Source organism: Gracilinanus agilis, chromosome 5 (assembly GCF_016433145.1).
Source record: "Gracilinanus agilis isolate LMUSP501 chromosome 5, AgileGrace, whole genome shotgun sequence".
In the NCBI taxonomy this organism is placed as follows: Eukaryota; Metazoa; Chordata; class Mammalia; order Didelphimorphia; family Didelphidae; genus Gracilinanus; species Gracilinanus agilis.
Window position 1 is genome coordinate 116,230,556 of NC_058134.1, and position 20,554 is coordinate 116,251,109.

At 37.1% G+C, this 20,554-nt stretch overlaps 1 protein-coding gene across 1 annotated transcript in view; it reads right to left on the bottom strand.

Annotated features, from left to right (window-relative positions):
• AGBL3 (AGBL carboxypeptidase 3) overlaps positions 1-20,554 on the bottom strand; it is a 132,718-nt gene that overhangs the window by 19,060 nt on the left and 93,104 nt on the right. Inside the window, exon 17 of the mRNA XM_044677822.1 lies at positions 13,291-13,339. Coding sequence (XP_044533757.1) covers positions 13,291-13,339 — 49 coding nt within the window. The remainder of the gene's footprint in view (positions 1-13,290; positions 13,340-20,554) is intronic.

Here is a 20,554-nt window from a genome sequence, read left to right on the forward strand (position 1 = left end):
GAACTCCCAAAGAAGGAAACTCCTCACAATGCATGTCAACACCTATAAAAGTTCTAGAGTTTCCTGGAACATTGATAGGTTTAATGGCTTGTGCAGAGTCATAAAGCCAATATGAATCAGAGCAGGACTTGAACCTAAATCTTCTTGGCTCCCAGGCAGGTTCTTTGTCAAGTACATTATACTTCATTAATCACAAATTAGCCAATATATACATGTTTGTTATAAGCATATCAGATATATATAGGTAAGCCAAACCCAAATGCATGCTCAGGTTGATATAATGTACACTGGTGCTTCATGGCAGTATTTTATGCCTTTACCAGTTGTTTTTGACTACTCTTGTCAAAATGTCCTCTTGTAGAGAAAGAAGCATGACATGTATATGATATATGACATATAACATATTATTCATCCCTTCTCATGCTTACCTATTCACAATAATGAGCATATGATGACGATGAGCATTAGAAATCTGAATTTTTGTTACTATGCAAGGGTTATTTTTTCAGGAAGTGAATGGATGGACCTGGTAAAGGACTCTTCCAAAAGGTAAGATTTGAGTTGAGTTTTAAAGGAAACCAAGAAAGTGGAGCCTAAGAGGTGGAGATCAGGAAGGAGAGTATTTGAGGTATAGTGAACAGTCAGTGGAAAAATCATAGAAGTTGGGAGGAGTATTAAATGCAAGGAACAGCAAGAAGCCCAGTGTCATTGAGTCATGAAGAGTATAGAGGGGAGTAAAGTGTAAGCAGACTGCCAAAGTAGGAAGGGAACAGGTTCTGAAGAACCTTCAGAGACAATCAGAGAATTTTATATTTTATCCTGTAGGTAGAGAGCCACTGGGATTTTTGAGTAGAGGGGAATGACATGGCCATTTAAGATGAACTTTAAGATCACTTTGGTAGCTGAGTGAAGGATGGATTGGATTGGGGAGAGACTTGTAGCAGGGAGACCATGTATAAAGCTTTTATAGTAGTCTAGCTACAAATTTATTAAAGTTTGCACCAGAGTGATGGCAATTTGAGTGGAGAGAAGGGGACATATACCACAGATCTTGTGAAGGTAGAAATGACAATCTCTGCAATAGTTTAGTTATGTGAAGTGAATGCAAGAGAACTCAAGGATGCCTCAGAGATTGCAAGCCTAGATGACTAGGAAGATGGTGGTGTTCTTGAAAATAATAGGCATATTTAATAAAGGGGATGGTTTGGGGAAAAATAATGAGTTATATTTTGGATATTTTGAGTTTGAGATACCTACAGGATATCCATTTTGAGATATCCAAAAACAAGTTATGTGAGATTGGAGCTTAGCAGAGAGTAAGGTTGGGTATATAGATCTGAGTTATCCACATAGAGATGACTGACTCCATTGGAACTGATGACATCATCAAGTGAAATAGTATTAAAGGGAGAAGAGACATAGACCTTGGGGGACACTCATTGTTAGTGATTGTGATCTGGATGAAGATCCAGCAAAGAGGTCTGAGAAAGACCTCTGAGAGAGGTAGGAAGAGAATCTGGAGAGAGAGTATTAACCAGGAGAAAGTGATTGTGCTGAAGGCTGCAGAGAAGTTTAGAAGAATCAGGATTGAGGAAAATCTATTAGATTTGACAATTAAGAACAATGAGGTGGAATTCAAATTGCAAAGGGTTTAGAAGACTGAGAGGGAGACAGCAATTGTAGATGGCTTCCTCCAGCTACTAAAGGAAGAAGAGATATAGGAAAAGCACTAGCAGGGATGGTCCTTCTTGCTTCTTCTCATTGCCGCTTCCAGGCTCTCTCTAGACTACCACTTACTGGTCACACTTCTTCTCTTGAGGTTCATTCAATCCATATTTGTCACTTATTCAAGATTCTGATGTCTACAGACTTCTGGAGCATTCTCCTTCCTTTCTCAACAAGTCCAGTGCTCTGGCTCAGCCTTTCTCTCTTCTCCAACTCTTGTCCTCATATTGTTGTGAGGATTATTTAGGTATTAGTTTATATATAATTAATGTGGACCTAGCAGGAAGGGTTGGAGAATTCCACATGGAATGGGGAAGCAGGAAGTTGTTGGCACTCTCTGAGAAGGACTCCATGGTGGGAGTTACAGGCAGTAACTGATTCCCTGGGAGACCTCAGAGCTTGTGGAGTTGCACCCTGCTTCCCTGGGATCCTGGAGTGTGGTGAAGGTTGGAAACAGAGGACATCTATCCTGCACAACAGCCCTGAGTAGGGAGTGATCTGAGATCTGGTGGACAGCTTGCAGGCTTCTCTCCCTACTGGGCTGCTTTGGACCATCAATTCTGGAGGAGTTGGTTCCTGGCATCCTGAAAACATCTCTGGACTCTACTGTGAGGATTCCCACTCCAGTCCTGTTATTCTCTGGGCCCTGCCTGGCTTAGGTCTTAATTTAGTGTAGTCAAGTCCTTCCCCTGTCCCTGCGGTTTGCCCTTAGCTTGTAAGTGTAGTAAACCCTATTCTCATCCTTAATCTTAGTTTGTCCTTGATTAAATGTGTTGCCTTAACTTATAAACTCCTGCCTTTACTTTGCTGATTACCATAGGCCTAGTCTTGGTGCTTCAGAGTGGCAGTTGGACCTAACAGCCAATTCAGTAACAGACACCCTTTTGCTGTTAAACTTTAGTCTCCCTACTTGTTGGGCCCCTTCCAGTCATTCCTGTCTCCCACACACCCACTTGTTTACTGTTTAAGGCACCTTTCCCTGGTTTCTCCCTAACAGTTTTAGGAGACTTTGACATGCATATCAACATTCCCCCAAACATTTTAACCTCACAATATCTTAACTTATTCATTTCCCATGACCTACTTCTCCCCCTCCACTATGGATAGATAGACATAGAGATGGTTCTACTCTTGATCTTGTCTCTACCCACAAGTGCTCCACATCCATGTTAATGAACTCTGAAATTCCTTTATCTGATCATAATCTGTTTTCATCCCACCTCTCACGTAAAACTCTGAGCCCTGCTCTTTACAGTGAGACCTCCTTCTACCCCTGTCCTTTCCCATGCCATCACTCCTATACTAGCCATCTTTACTCTTTGTTGAACCAGGTTCAATTCAATTGGATTCTCACTTATGGCCGGGCAATTTTTTTATCCCTCCCTAGGCAAGTTATGAGCAGTTAGGTAATACTTCAGGATCTTTGCTTAGAAAATCCCAAATGGGGTCCTGAAGAGTCAGACATGACTGAAAAACAACCCAACAACAATAAATTTGCTATCCTACCCCAAGCAGCTTTTCCAAACCTTTTTTACATCCCTCCTCAAACTTCCCATGACTCCCCCTCTTTTCACTTTTTTTGCCTCATATTTAATTGAAAAAACTGAGATCTTCCTCTTTATTCCTTCTATTCTTCTCATATTACCCAGATGCCTTCTGCCACTGTTTCTTTCTCTTTATTTCACAAGAGGAGGTGAGGTGGCCTTTCTCCTTGTTAAGGCCAACCCTTCTGCATGTACAAGTTATCCCATAACATCCTTTTGCTAGCAGATTATTCCATCTTCTTGACAAGGTTATCCCTAAATTTTACTATGTGGTACTCCTACAAATTGACCTCATCATTCACAAAAAAATGGTGAGATCTACATGAAAACTCATTCATATTATATAGCTTACTTGAAAAGAATCTGGAATAGGATTGGCACCCACCCCTAAATTCTCTGGAAATTCTGTACCATGTGGGTGAAAAGCCCCAAAACAAAGGATTTTTGTTTTTTTGATGGATCTGTATCCCAAAGCCAGCAACAGCTCTGTCCTTGACAACACCTTCAGAGCCATTTCTTTTTCCTCACTGTATCAGTAGCTATTGTAAAGAGCCTTTTTGCTTCATCTTGCCTTTTGGCAAATACTTATTCAAATTATATTTAAAATCCACTTTGTGCAATATATTTGCCCTCACACACAATTAATACTGTATAATGTTAATGATAATAATAACAGCTAGCATTTATATAGCACCTACTCTATTCCAGGTACTGCACTAATTGTTTTTACAAATATCTAATTTGATCCTTACAACAACCTGATGAGGCAGGTATTGTTATTACCTCCATTTTATAGTTGAGGAAACTGAGGTAAATACAGATTTAAGTGACTTAAGATTATATAGTGTCTGAGGCAGGATTTAAATGCCCATCTTTCTAACTTCAGGCCCAGAGCTCTTTCCACTACACTCATCTAGGGCCTTATCTATTTTCTTACATTTTTTTTTGTACTGCACAGCATAGTATTTGATAATATAGTAACACACAAAAATGTATTATGGTTTGTTTAATATTTATTGATTTTTCTCCACAACTAGATTATAGATTTCTTGTGGGTAGGAATCCACTAAGTTTTGCATTTCATTAGTTCTAGTCATAGTGTCCAGTGTAGTGCTAGTAAAGAAGAAATGTTACTTGTTGATTCCTCATACTGTCCAGGAGGAAGATATATATAGATATATATNACTTCAGGCCCAGAGCTCTTTCCACTACACTCATCTAGGGCCTTATCTATTTTCTTACATTTTTTTTTGTACTGCACAGCATAGTATTTGATAATATAGTAACACACAAAAATGTATTATGGTTTGTTTAATATTTATTGATTTTTTTCCACAACTAGATTATAGATTTCTTGTGGGTAGGAATCCACTAAGTTTTGCATTTCATTAGTTCTAGTCATAGTGTCCAGTGTAGTGTTAGTAAAGAAGAAATGTTACTTGTTGATTCCTCATACTGTCCAGGAGGAAGATATATATATATATATATATATATATATATATATATAAATGCTCTCTCTCTCTCTTTTCTTTCTCTTCCTTTTTACTTCCTACTTTTACTATTATTTTTTCTACTATTATTATTTTTTTTTTACTTTTTTTTTTTTTATTTTAAACCCTTAACTTCTGTGTATTGACTTATAGGTGGAAGAGTGGTAAGGGTAGGCAAAGGGGGTCAAGTGACTTGCCCAGGGTCACACAGCTGGGAAGTGTCTGAGGCCGGATTTGAACCTAGGACCTCCAGTCTCTAGGCTTGGCGCTCAATCCACTGAGCTACCCAGCTGCCCCTCTACTATTATTTTTGAAGGATAAGCTCAAGTTTTTTTTTTCTACTTTGAAAGATAAGGGCACTAATAAAATAGATGAATTGAAGGACAAAGGCATTCCTTGTGCCTTTTTGGTGCCTTTTTGCTTTGGTTTGTCCCAGATAATTACCATCTTTTTATGTAGTTTATAATTATCAGCATTCACAACTCCTGAGCTGTCATTTCGAATTGCTTCAAGTATTATGTTTGATCTCTAACTAGATTGTAAATTCTTTGTGAAAATTTCAATTTTATGTGGATTTCTTAATTTCTGCAAGATGTCTCACCCACCTAAGGAGATGGAATATTTAGAATCTCTAGTTTAGGATGCAGTGAGCCAAACTTTCTTCACACATCTGCTGTCTTTCATTTAATTTTCAAATCAGAACATTTTCCATAATAGTTTTCTTAAGGCTGGATGAATCATCCCTCTGGAATTTTAAATAAATATTGGTTGGCCTCTCATTCAGCTTGGTAGAGATTTAGGTGGGTAGAGCCTTGTTAGTTAGATGCCTTAATTAAGGAACTCGACTTAAAATATTCATACCCATCTTGAGACCTGACAGGAAGCTTTCCCATTTGCTTCTGGGAAGTTTCTTGTAATTAGATTTTGTGACCTAGACCTCAATTTTTTTTTTTTTTTGCTTAATCTTGGAACTTTTGGTAGCCAACATGCTGTCAAATGACTTTTGCCTTTCACAGGTCAGGGACACAGACCAAGACTATTCTATAAAATCTGTAAAAGTATTATTTTCTGAGTGGTGTCCATGTGGTAAGATTTTTTTTAATATTTGGAAAAATGGCTGGATTTAGTCTAGGGAAGAAATTAGATATGTCAATTTTTGCCCAAAGTCCACCTTTCTCTGGCTTATTCATATTCTACTAGGTGTTTGCTACAGTGTAATAGGTTATAATGATATCATTCCTTCAGTAAACTCATCCATTTTTATAACTTAGACTATCATCTCATTGACAAAAACATGAGGTAGTTTCCAGTATCAAATAACAACAATGTCTTTTTCCCCAGCAATCTGTATATCATCTATCCAATTTGGAATTCTTATTTGGTTAAATGAGGTCAGCCAATGGGAATCTAGGAGGAAAAGGTTTAGTGTTTTACAACTTGAAGAATTTCAGAATTGAAAGGGATCTACTAAAAGGTCACCCATTCCAATTTTCACCTGAACAGCAATACCCTTCATCTTTTTCTTTTCTTTTTTTTAATCTTTTCCTTCTGTCTTAGAATCAAAACTATGAATTGGCTCTAAGGCAGAAGGGTGGCCAAGGCTAGGCAATGGGGGTTAAATGACTTGCCCAGGGTGACACAGCTAGGAAGTGTCAGAGGCTAGATTTGAATCTAGAACTTCCCATCTCTAGGCCTGGCTCTCCATCCACTGAGCTACCTGGCTTCCCCCATAATTTTCATCTTTATGAAAATGGTTCCCATATATCTAGTTCTAAACTCTCTGATGCTCTCCAATCATATTTCCAATTGCCTATAGGACATTGCCATTTGGATATCTGCTATCACTTCAAGCTCAAAAACTGATCATGTTAACTAGATGACTTAACTCTCTGAGTCTCAGATTGCCAATCTATAAATCGGGGGTGGGGGTGATGGGTGGAGTGTAGGCTAAGTGACTTCTAAGTTTCCTTCTAGTCTTCAAATTGTATTTTATTCTATTCAATGAAATTTCTTTTATATTTATTTCCTTAAATTTTGTTTTTACCAATAGTTTAACATTTCCTTTCTCTCTAATTTTTTCAGTGTTAGTTTTATTTCCAGATTTGTATCCTGAATTGGTTAAAGGTAGAGAGTCATGTCTTAAACTTCTTTTGCCTCTTACAGACTCCAGCACTGAATTATGTACATAAGAGATGTTTACCATCTTACTTTATCGCTCATTGTCCCTTGAATCTGATGGGATATTCAGTCTTAGATTAACTATGATGTGTCAGTGATATATGAAAAAATGTATTCTGCCTATATATTCTTGTTGCTTTTTGTTATAATGATCAAAATATGGAATATAGAATATTTTGTTACACCTTTAATAGCTATTCTTAGTCTCATCTCCCCACCTACCTCCTTTAGAAAACTAGTTTTTATCTAGCAAATGAATTCCACTTGAGTTTTGAATTGCAAAATATTTCTGCTTTAAGTTTTCCATCATCCCTAGGTGGGGCATAGACACTTAAGGGAGTTCTTTAATAACTGAGCTTTTGCTGAAATTTGATCAGCATCAGAGAAAGCAGTTGGGTTGCTAACATGAAAATGAATGATGGATCCACCCTAAACACTGCTCACCTTGCTTATGTTGAGAGAAAAGATCGCTTAGGTGATCAATTGTTATTTCCAGGTACTGTGTGTAGCATGTGTGTAACTTTCATGGAAAACTCCTGCCCTGATCCTGGATTTAAGGGTGTCCAAAGTGAACCAGTCAACACGAATTTTCCCTCTTCCTTTGTTTATCCTTACTATATTGTGTTATAACTTAACAATGCAATAGTAATAATGGTGATGATAATAATAATAATAGTAATTAGAGCTAACATTTATATAGCTCTTACAATGTTCTAGGCACTATGTTAAGTGCTTTATAATTATTATCTCATTTGATCCTCACAACAACCCTGGGGAGTAAGAGCTATTATTATCCACATTTTAAAGATGAGGAAACTGGGGCAAACAGAGTGACTTGCCCAGTCTGAGGGTGAATTTGAACTCAGGTCTCCTTGATTCCAGGCCCAGTGTTATATCTATCCACTGCCACCCCCCAAGTTACCAGGTAAGCATTTCCAACCAGGCAGAGAAAAGTACCAAAAGCAATTTATTAAAACCAAACCAAACCAAACCCTGCAAAGCCTCTTTAAATTATTAAATATATTAACTATATTAAATGTTAAAAATTATTGGGTTGTGTAAATGATTAATACATTGTAAAACTCACATCCATCCTCTTATTGCCTCATTCTACCTTGGTTATCTACTTGTCTTCATCTTTTAGCTCAAGCCTCCTCTCACTGATACTAGCCTGGAGGGGAAAGTGTATGAAGCGCTATTGGCTCCACAAGCTCTTCTTGAAGTTGGTATCCAAGCCAGTGACAGGGTCACCTTGTCTCTCTTAAGTCCTAGTTCCCTGTTTTCTTTGGCCTGTGATTGTGGCCATTTGTTCCTTTTCCTAGCCTCCATCTCATATACCAAGCCTGCAAGATTCACTTGCTACTCCATTGCCTTAGCTGACCTTTCCAGATTTTAGACCATCTAAAATATGTAGCACCTACCAGGCCCCAATCCTGAATTTCCTCTTATCTGGCCTTTCTCCTGCTGTTGCCCCAAACTTAGCATAACTAATCTATAGAACAAAAATAAAAATAAAAGACAAACTATTCTCACCTTCTCTCTCACACTTAGCTCTTGTACTTCTAATTTTTTTTTTTGCTTTTTTTTTTTTAAACCCTTAACTTCTGTGTATTGACTTTATAGGTGGAAGATTGGTAAGGGTAGGCAATGGGGGTCAAGTGACTTGCCCAGGGTCACACAGCTGGGAAGTGGCTGAGGCCGGATTTGAACCTAGGACCTCCCATCTCTAGGCCTGGCTCTCAATCCACTGAGCTACCCAGCTGCCCTGTACTTCTAATTTTTAGTCTACCCTCTTAGTCCTTTGAACAAACTTGATTTCCCTTAAAAAATTCTTCCCTGGGTTAGACCCAGAGTACCACCTTTTATTCATGTCATAAGAAGGGTTTTATGCCCATCTCTGGTCTAGTTCATTTATCAAAGTGACATTCTTGAACAAATTACTTTACCAAGTTTCCTCATCTATAAAGTGAATAGGTAGACATTAGGTGGTCTTAGACCTTTCCTCTTTAATATTCTAAGGTCTAATACTTTGGACTAATTTCTTACTATGAAGATAATTCTTTTTTCCCTTTGCCCAATTCTGAAGACATTTCTTTTTCTTTTCATCTTCAATCTGTTTTAATCAACTCCTAATTTAATTTCCTTATCCATTACTCTAATGTTCTTTTTAGTTCCTGTAGGAGAATGATGGTTACAATCAGTTTCCTTCCTTTGGCATGTAAAACTAGGTCAACTATTTGATCCCAGTTACTTCATTTACGGTTATTTATTTCTAGTCTCTATAAATGATTTATAATTTCAAATGCTATAAAAACATAATGTCTGCTACATATGGTCAAAAATTAATAATGGTCCCATGCAAGTAATCAAGCAGTAAGACCTGGTTTTCTATTTCATAGTCACTGTTATTTTCTTTGGCTTTGAGCCCCCTTTTTTTGTCAACAGGCAATGTTTTATCCCCCTTGTGCTTCTGTTCTAGGAGACACAACTTCATAAGCTTTGTTTCCATAAGGAAAAAGTAAATTCATTTTCAATGAATGGCAGAATTTTATTGACCTACCAGTATTGGATCTGGAAGTTAGATTGTGATTTAAATAATTGTTTCATTTGAGTGGTTTGTGCTCTTTGAGTGCTTTCCAAAACAGGGAATAAAAATCAAAACATTTCTTGTAACTAAAAACTCCAATTCTTAATGAAGATCCTTTTTGTATTTTCTGTCCAATTCATTTTAGGCATCTTCCTCCTTTGGGAAGATATAGGTTCTCAACAGTCGTTTTTTAGTTTTTGTTGCAGATCTGGGGAATGAGAGTGGAAGAAAAGTTATTGGAAGCCTCTAGTTTTCAAGATCAAAGCAAGAATGAGATCCCTGACATTTTGGTTTAGTTTAGCTATATGTAGGAGATAACCAAGTAGACAAATAATTTGGGAACAATCTCTGGCATTATTGGCAGCAGAAATTAGTTTTTCTATTGCTCTTGATAAAAAATGTTGATAAGCTTTAGTTCATAATTTGTTCTAAAAAATTCCAAGGCAATAGCCTATAGCAGCCCAAATTTCAGAAAAACCATCATCTTGATTCTTTCAAATTCTAGTAGTAGGGGTGGGGCAGCTGGGTAGCTCAGTGGATTGAGAGCCAGGCCTAGAGACGGGAGGTCCTAGGTTCAAATCTGGCCTCAGTCACTTCCCAGCTGTGTGACCCTGGGCAAGTAACTTGACCCCCATTGCCTACCCTTACCACTCTTCTGCCTTGGAGCCAATACACAGTATTGACTCCAAGACGGAAGGTGAGGGTTTAAAAAAAAACAAATTCTAGTAGTAGGTACAAACTTTTAAAGACAACAGATACCTCTCCTCTTCAGTTTGTTAACTAACAGGGACAAAACTAGGCCTCCCCAGATTAAATGAGATTAGATTCAAAAGATGGCAGTATTGAATCATGATGCTTTCCTTCCAAATCTCCTAAAATCACAACACTGAGGAAATAAGTTGGATAATTTTGGCTGATAAGGAAAGGTACTCCCCAGATTCAGAAAGAAACTCAATGTTGTCTCAGTTCAGAAGCTCTCCTTCATTTATTTCCCTTTTTAATTCTTTTTGTCATATATAATTGCAATGATGACATCTGTTATAAAATTTGGTATATATGAGCTATAAAATTAATATAAATGTTATTTATTTGTGTTCCATCAAAAATAAACTTGTTGGCAGCAGCTTAGGGAGCTCTGGATTAGAGCCAGGCCTAGAGATGGTAGGTCTTGGGCACAAATCTGGTCTCAGAAACTTCTTAACTATGTGACTTTGGGCAAGTCACGTAACCCTGTCTAGCCCTTACTGTTCTTCTGCCTTGGAACCAGTACACAGTATTGATTTAAGATGGAAAGTAAGGGTTTGTTTGCTTTTTTAATTTGTTTCCTCTGGACTTTTATGTTTTTATCAATATCTGAAATGTCTTTACATGAAGAAACCAAACTTTGCATAAAAAGACAAATAATTATAATAGTTGAGTACCTTAGAATAATAAGAATATTTTCTTCAATTAGATTGTAACAATTCTAGGTATATGTGTAGCTTGGGTAAATACCCAACCATTGACTTTCTTTACATTCTAAAATGCACTTTCTACATTCATTGTGGAACAGTTCATACTATTTTAGCTGAATTCTTTTCCTCCTTTGCCTCCTCTCCTGAAAATCTTATATCAATGGCCAAAAGATGGAACTTTTCATAGCAGCTGAGTTTTAACACATGCTCAGATTGCTTTGTTTTCTCAGTGCCTTGTGGGGCCAACTGTTTTCCTCTCAAGAATCTTTCAGATTGTATTGCTAACTACTACTAAAATGGAAAGAAAGTCTTTCTTCTGAGGTTCCCACAGTCATATGTGATTTGCCTAAATACCTATTTACAATTTTAAAGCTATGTGAATGTTTGGGGCTGCGGTGGGGTGAGGCGTCCTTTCCAAACCACTTTTTGGATATTGCTATGATGATCTGAAGAACTTTACCTTGTATTAAAGCACTGATTCTCAACCTTTTTTTTTTTTTTTTTTAGTATGTAAGACACCTGGAACTGGGGTCAATCATCAACCAACTAGAGTTTAGAAAAATACTTCTGCACTTTATGGGAATCTTTAATATTACTACAATCTTAGAAGCAGGCCTTAAAATGGTCTTGGGGAACCTTCACCTCTTGTAGTATCAAATCTGAGGTCACAAAGAGCTACTCAGGGATTCTCTTCATAATCCATTCTGCAGAGGGTACCATGGACATTTGGCTATTATTACCAGCTTCATTTTCAGGCTGGTGTGAGTTATGATAACAGGACAAGATTTTGTTGTTTTGTTTTAGATGATTTAGAGAGTGATGATAAAAATATGGAGCAATTTCTCTACCTCCCACCTCTGCCAGGTTGCTTTAACTTAAAGTTTTCCCTTTTATTTTACTCTTTTCAAGAGTGGGTTAAACTTAGAGTGTCAGGGACAAGCTGCCAAATAATCTTTTCCCTTTATGAAACTGGTTCTGGCATTCCTACTTTAGAATTGGCAAATGATGCTGATCACTGTTTGAAAGCCATAGAACTTCTAAAATTTAAATAAAATTTGGTTCTATCTTGGAATATATTATAATTCTTTTAAAAAATTTGGATGCCACTATCTTCTCAATCCAGCTGGAAGATTTTCCACTGGGGCACTGCTGGGATGTTGTTTTAAAACTGTTTCCATTGGCTCTAACTTTTTAAGGCAGACACATTTTCTGAATATTTTGCTCACCAGGTCCTATGGGTTCTGAGATATTTTTGGAATGATCATTATAAAGAGTTAGCCTATGTGAGTTGAAAAAGATTGGGTAATCTGAGTTATTAACACATTTTCTATATTAATAAACAAACTAAAAAACTAAAGAAAGATTTTCTGTGTGCATTTTAAGATATCTTTTGGTTTTTCCTCCTATAATCTGTTTAATAAATATAGTTGACAACAAAGTCACATGGATAGAAGAAATAGTTCTATTCTAATGAATTAAAAAAAAAAACAACAAACCTTTACCTTCTTTCTTAGAAGCAATACTAAATATCAGTTCTGAGGCAGAAGAGCAGTAGGGGTTAGTCAACTGGGGTGAAGGAGACTTACTCAGGGTCACACAATTAAGAAATGTTGGAGGCCAAATTTGAACCCAGTACTTTGTGTCTCTAGATCAACTGAGTCATCTAGCTGTTCCTAATCATTTCCTTTCATGTGAAATGGGTACACAGGGATCAAAAGTATATGGGTATCTGAAAAGGAGCTGTGGTATAATGAAAGGAGCAACACATTTGGGATCTCCAAAAAATAAATAGTTTGGAACACTTGGTCTAAAATCCTGGCCTACTTTTCTTTGTGATCACTTCATTCATCTCCATGGGCTTTAATTTTTTTAGGTCTTTAGGGCAGGAGAGCCTACAACTCTACAATCTATTTATGTACATACAATAAGAAGGACATTACCAGTAAAGTGAAGGAGGGATAAAGGAAAATATCAGATATTAACACTTTGTGTTCTCTCTTATACAAAATATAGACAAATTCCTAATTATAATATGTATAGTCTAAAAACCTTTCCTTTTTCCATTTGGGTGGTGGCCAAATGTTGTCAACCTTCAAGGCTTCAACCTTGACAACCAACTCTACTGGAACAGTTACAGCCAGGGTTGGCCCCAAGCAGAACTGACTAGCAGGAAAAGGTTGTATTTGGCCTCTCCTCATTCCCACTTGACCCCAGCCCCAATTTGAAGGTATACCCTTAAAGTATCATAGACTCCTAAAATACTAGAAAAAGAAATCCTTTCTTTTCTAGGACAAAACAGAAATTTGTCTTACCTGAAATATCTGTAAAGTAACCAGGGTGGAACAATTTCTTGTATCTTTACTGTACAAAGAGGAATCATGGTCAGTGTTATGAAGTAATAGTTCAAGATGAACAAGATATCAAAACTTTATAGTTTCCAGTCAATTAGTTTACACATATTTGGAGCCAGGGATCATTAATTAAACATAACACTATCTCGTTTAGAATTACTAAGAAATCTAATGTAAATAATGGTTCTAGAACCTTTAACTCAATAGTTTCTTTCTACACTGTTCTGATTATGTCATGGTACAATGGAAAGAACACTTTGAGAAAGGAGATCTAGGACAAGATCTGGACCTTAAATATACCATCTGTGTGGTCTTGGGGCACTTGCTCTTTTGGCGGCCAAGTTTCCTTGTCTTTAAAATAGTCTTAAAGGTTCCTTTTGGTTCTAAGTCTTTTTTTTTTTTTAAACCCTTGTACTTCGGTGTATTGTCTCATAGGTGGAAGATTGGTAAGGGTGGGCAATGGGGGTCAAGTGACTTGCCCAGGGTCACACAGCTGGGAAGTGGCTGAGGCCGAGTTTGAACCTAGGACCTCCTGTCTCTAGGCCTGACTCTCACTCTACTGAGCTACCCAGCTGCCCTTGGTTCTAAGTCTTATGATACCTTTTTCTATACTAGTAGCCGCCCATGTGTATGAAATAAAATATAAAAATGTCTTATGTAAAGTATAAATCCTTCATCTTGACATTTCAGACCCTCCTCAATCTGGCTCCACGGCAACTTTCCAGTATTACCTCACACTACTCCCTATAACATACTCTACATTTCAGGTACTCTGGATGACAACTCCCCCCACCCCAACTCCCCATTTGTCACCATCCTTTTCTCCTCATTTCTGGAATGGATTCTTCTATCTCCTCCCTTGAAATCCTTTCCTTCCTCAAGGCTCAACTTAGGTATGACCTCTTCCATTAGTTCATAGTGCTAGCTAGGTCTATCTAAAACAGGGGAAGAAGCTTGGTGCTATGATATCATTGGAGTAAAGAATTTCTGATATGGATATTTTTCCAACAGATGCCAATCAGCAACTTTTCTGTAGCTTATGATCTTGGAGAGTTTTGTCTGGGAAAGTCATAGAGCACTTACTGAGATTAAAATTTACATAGTTCCTACCCTCACTGAACTTGCCTTCTTGCCTACTGGGTGAGAAATAGAATTTTGGTAGAGAAATTCCTCTACAAATTCCTGTATTGCTTAGCAGATAAATCTTAGGAAGTTGCTTGAGTCACATAGATGATAAACAACTTACTCAAAGTCACTAAACTAGTCACTCTTGGAGGTTGAGATCTGTGCCCTGGTCTTCCAAGTCTAGTACTTTATCCAATAGACCATACTACCTCTATTAAAAATAATAACACCCCTAATAAACCTAAATACCATATTTAAAATTTATATGAGGGGGTAAGCAACTCACTCCAATGGCCAGAGTTGTGGTGCTCCAAAGACTTTGTTCTTAGGTTCTGAGTCTGTGTGCTTGGGCATATTAAGGTCTCTGTTTTTGGAAAGTAGTACTACTTTAGCTGACCACGTTGTCAACATGAAGGAGTTGAATATTTCATTTTCAAATAAATTCTTTTTTTAAATGTAATTTTTATTTTATTAAAAATATTTTTGCATGATTATATGATTCATTATTCTCTCCCTCCCCTTTTCCCTCTCCCTCACTTCCTGGAGCTGACAAGCAATTCCACTGGGTTATACATGTATCATCACTCAAAACCTATTTCCACATTATTCATTTTTATGATTGAGTAATCTTTTAAAATCAAAACTCAAATCATATACCCATATAAACAAGTGATAAATCATATATTTTCTTCTGGATTTCTTCTCCAACTATTCTTTCTCTAGATGTGGATAGCATTCTTTCTCATAAGTCCTTCAGAGTTGTCCTGGATCACTGCATTGCTTTTAGAAGCAAAGTCTATTATATTTATTGTCCCATAATGTTTCAGTTTCTGTGTACAATGTTTTTCTGGTTCTGCTCATTTCACTCTGCATCAGTTTATGTTGGTCTTTCCAGTTCTTATAGAAATCAAGCAGTTCATCATTCCTTATAGCACAATAGTATTCCATTGCCATCATGCACCATAATTTGTTCAGCCATTCCCCATCAAGGCACATCCCCTCATTTTCCAGTTTTTTTTGCCACCACATTAAACGCAGCTATAAAGATTTTTGTACTAACAGGTCCATCCCCATTTTAAAAATCTCTTTGTATACAAGCCTAATTGTACTATTGCTGGATCAAAGGACATGCACTCTTTTAAATCCCTTTGGACATAATTCCAAATTGCCTTCCAGAATGGTTGGATCAATTCACAACTCCACCAGCAATGCATTGTTGTTCCAATTTTACCACATCATCTCCAACATTTATTATTTTCCTTTACTGTCATATTGGCCAATCTGCTAAGCATTTTGATTTGCATTTCTCTAATCCAGAGGGATTTAGCATGTTCAAGAAAATTCTACCAAAGATATAATAGCATTAACATAGCACTTTAGGGTTTGTAAAGCACTTTACAAATATTATCTCAAAAAACCAACAAAACCTCAAATATTATCCTCACAACCACATGGGGAGGCAGACACTATTATTATTTCCATTTTACAGGTGAGAAAAACCAAGGCAGAAAGAAGTTAAATGACACCAGAGTTGCAAAGCTGGTAAATATCTGAGGCTAGATTTGAATGCCTGACTCCTTCCTAATTGGGAGGAAGGTTAGAATAACTATTCCCTAGATTCTCTTCCAATTCATAAATGCTCTGACTTTTAGAATAATACATTCATAACTGTCATCTGGTTAAGTGGTTTCCCACTGAAAGATAGTATATCAGATAGCAATTTTTTTTTGTAGAAAACATGTTATCTTGGCAGTATTACCTCATTATGTTACCCTTGAAGACTATACCATTTAAACAACAATCAATGCACCACCAACAGCAGGCTGTTTAGCTTTTGGGTAGCTAGAAAGTGCTTAGGAAATAACCTTGGAATTAAAAAAATTTAAATGCATATGTGTTAGAATATAGGGTATTGAGGAAATGCAGATGCAGTGGTATACAAGAGAGGAATTTCTCCTAGGATGCTCTTATCACTGTGGGGGGCAGATGAAGTGAGAAGGATATGATGTCCTGAGATCTACCCCTGAATTCCTCAGGGGTGCCACAGATTTGTGAGGTTGTTGGTATGGCAAGAGGGATGAGAGAGTTGGTGACAGGGTTTCTCCTCCTTTGGACATAGTATGTTGGAGAGAGCATGGTCATGAGCTGATTGTTTGGTGTGGAGCAATGGAATACATACAGGAGAAATCCACACCCTCACTTTCTTTATCAACAAAATGAAGAGGTTGGACTACAATCAGATGTTTTCTCTAAGGTGCCTTCTGGCTTCAAACCTTTTTGGCCATAGGATGCTGAGAAGCATGGCACAGGAGCAGAACTTGCAGTGTGTGGCCTTAGGTTACTTCTCTAAGGCAATATGGCACAATGGGAAAAGCACCTGGTGTGGGGGCAGTGGATTCCATGGTAGATAACACTAAGCATCCTATATAAGTGACTTTAGGATTGTTTCCATGCATCTCTACCATGCCACCAAGATAGAACGTGTGTGAAATAGTACTATGAGGAGAGGGAATGCAGTGCCTGATTGTTTGCTAGAAGTAGGACAGAGGCCACCCTTTCTTTTCAATCTTTCCTACCCAGTCTCTATGATTTGTAAGTGCAGAGACTACATGGGAATAAAAAGGAGTGAAAGAAAATTTCTCACTCTATTTCAAATTTAGTTTAGAATGAGTTTTAAATGGGAGGCATCAAGAGAAAAGGAATCCAAAAAGTAGACTAAAAATGCCCACGTCTCATTAGCTAGCTCTTTGGAGTCTAGGGCCAGAGAGAGCTAAGAAAGTCCTTCAGGCTATCAGCTAGAAAAGCCTTGCTCTTTGTCAGTGAAGCTGACATCCAACAGAGGTCTGCAGCAAGTAAGTGAAGAAACTGTCTCGTATCTGAAACCATGCATACCCTTAGACCTTTCTGGGTCTGTTTCCCAAGGAGATCATGGTAAAAGGAAAAGAACCTCTATGTTCCAGAATATTTATAGTAGTTCTCTTTGTGGTAGCAAAGAACTGGAAGTTGAGGAGATATCCATTAATTAGGGAATGGCTAAAAAAATTGTGGTATATGATTGTGATGGAATACTACTGTGCCATAAGAAATGATAAGTAGGCTGATTAAGAAAAACTTGGAGAGAATTACATGGAATAATGAACAATGGAATGAGTAGAACCAAGAGAACATCATATTCAGAATTCATACTAGAAGAAGAAATTGGGAACTGTTATGAGTAAGATTAGATTAGCTAGTGATTAGGAATTAAGTTGTACCTAGCAGGAAGGAGCTGGAACTGGGAATTCCAGGTTGGAATGAAGGAGGAGGAAGTGTGTCTGTGCCCAGAGTGAGGACTCCATTAGTGGTGGGCAAAAACTATTGCCAACCTGGGAGACTTCAGAGCAAAGGACACCCTGTTTCCTGTTTTCCCCTGGGATCCCGAGTGTGGCATCTAGCAAAAGGAGAAGATCTACAGAGCCAAGGGAGGAAGAGAAGTTTGAGAACTGGTAGACAGTGCTTCAAGCAAAACCTTCTCTACTTGGTACCTGAGACAACTTTAGCTCCTGGCATAATTTCTGCATGTTCTAGGCAAATTTCTAACTATAATTTGCAAGAGTTCTGACCTGTTAGAGAGGGATTTTTTTTCCTTCTGGTCCATTTTCAAACCAAGCCACCTTTTTCTCTACCTGTTCCTTAACAGAAACTTAGATTCTGACTCTGGCTCTGATAACTTGGATTGTTTCTTGCTAGGATCTGGGCCTTTGCATCACTTCCCAGGCATGTCCAGACCATATCTGCATAGATGTATCCTTCCAACTTTCCCAGAAGTGTTGGCTTCTCCATCAAAATGTAAGCCTTCTGAGGGTGAAGGTTCTCCAATTTTCTTGTATTTGTGTTTCCAGCACTCAAACAGTGCCTAGCAAACAGTAAGTCTCTCTCTATATTTGGGAGTTCCCTATCCCAATGGCATCACAAACCTCATCTGTGCCTCTCTGTGCCAAGCACTGTGATTCCCAAGCCGACTCCTTACACAAGTCTATTTTGGAAAATACTAGAATATCTGCAGTTATACTATATGGGTGAAAATCTTGCAACCCCCAAATTGCCAAAGTATCCTAGTAATAAATAGGTCAAGAAGCATTTCCTAAGGCCTCACTCCATTCTTGGTACTATTTTGGATCCTAGAAATAAGAGCAGAAGATGGGAAAATCTCCACCTTCTGGGATTTAGAGAAATATTGAAAGTATTAGGTAACAGCAGCCTTTTTCCAACAATGATATCCAGGACGAAACTAAAGGAGGGGAGACCTACTTGAACAAAAATATTTATAAGTGCTCTTTTTGTGCTGACAAAGAAATTTAAGAGATGTGGATTAGGGGCCCACTGGTTAGGTTCCTCCAGGGAGTAAGCTAAAAGGTGGAATCACTGAAAACCATAATTTGTATGAACATGTCTGTTTTCCAGTTGATGCTTTATGTGAAGTAGGAATGAGGGTGAGGGGCTGTAATACTTGTGAATAAATTCTATTAACTAAACGGTATTAAGAAGGAGGAAATATGTTGATCATAGATAAAGAATGAAAAAAAATATGAAATCTTTTTTTTTTTGGGTATAATGGAATGAGTGATGGACTGGGAGTCAGGAGACCTGGATTCAGATCCCACTTCTGAACTTTTACTGAGCTACATAGGCAAATCAATTACCTTCTCGGGGCTTATATACTTTTCTATAAAACTGGGATAATAATACTTCTTCATAAGGTTTTTGTAGGGATCAACTACAATAACTTATATAAAGCATATTACAAACTTTAAAGTATTATTTAAGTATCAACTAACTAATAGAATTTGTGTTTAGTATTGCATAAATGTATTTATACAGGTAGGACAGGAAGAATACTAGTAAAACAAGGAAAATGTCTCACTTTTGATAACATGTATAATTTTTTTAAGTGTTCATGTTGACCTTAATTTAAGAATTATAACTTTGAATTGAATTCCCTTATATAAAGAAAAAAAAGTTGGTGACATATTAGTAGATAGCTTCCTTCAGTCAAGAAGATCTAGGTTCAATTTCTTCTGACACATACTGTTGATGTGACCTTGGGTAAATAACTTGACCTTTTCTAAGATTATAAATTGAATAGAAGTTTCAGGCCTGCATTGGCTCCTCACCCTGTACCAGTGAAAACATAGGTGCAGGCTTACTGCTTATCCTACAAAATTAAAAAAAGTGTTATAAAATGAATTAAAAACAAGGAACCAACAACATGTTTTCTAAAGGAAAAAATACCACCTAATGTACAAAGATGACTATAGATTTGAAGTTAAAGGATAAACCAAAATGAATTATGATTTAGCAATGGATAATTTAGAATTGTGGTGATCCTTGGCAAAGCTGAATTAATTAATGCAGTCAAAGCACTGTTGAGACCAATTTATGTTCTTAAATATTTATATTAACACGGAAGAAACAGAAACATAATGAATTAATTTACAGTTCCAAAAAAATCAGAAAGTGTGCAAGTAAAAAATAAATTAGCAAAATAAAACAAATTTGTAAAGAGCTTTTTAGAAAGCATGAAAATGGATAATCCATTAGCATATTAAATGAAAAAAGGACATTAAATTTTTAAAATTAAAATGAGAAAAGAGATATTATAATAAATGATGAAGAAATAAAGGCAGCTATTATAGATGATTACACAGAGCTGTTTGAGAGGCAGCATGACATGATGGATAGAGTGAACTGAATCAAGAAGACAAGTTCAAATACTGCCACTGACATTTACTAGCCTCATGTCACACGAGGCAAGTCACATAATAATTCCAAAGCTCTGGACTCAAGGACTCTTAACTCATGTCTAGGTAAGTTACAGTCTATGTCAGTAGGAGTTCCCACATTAATCAGATTATACTGCTTATCTTGTGACACATGCTAATAAAACTATAAATAACATATAATAATATAATGAAAAACCAAGACTATGAAGAAACGTATAAATATTTATAAGAATATAGAGGCAGTTAGGTAGTTCAGTGGATAGAGAGCCAGGCCTGGAGATGGGAGGTCCTGGGTTCAAATCTGGCCTCAGATATTTCCAAGCTGTGTGTGTAAGTAA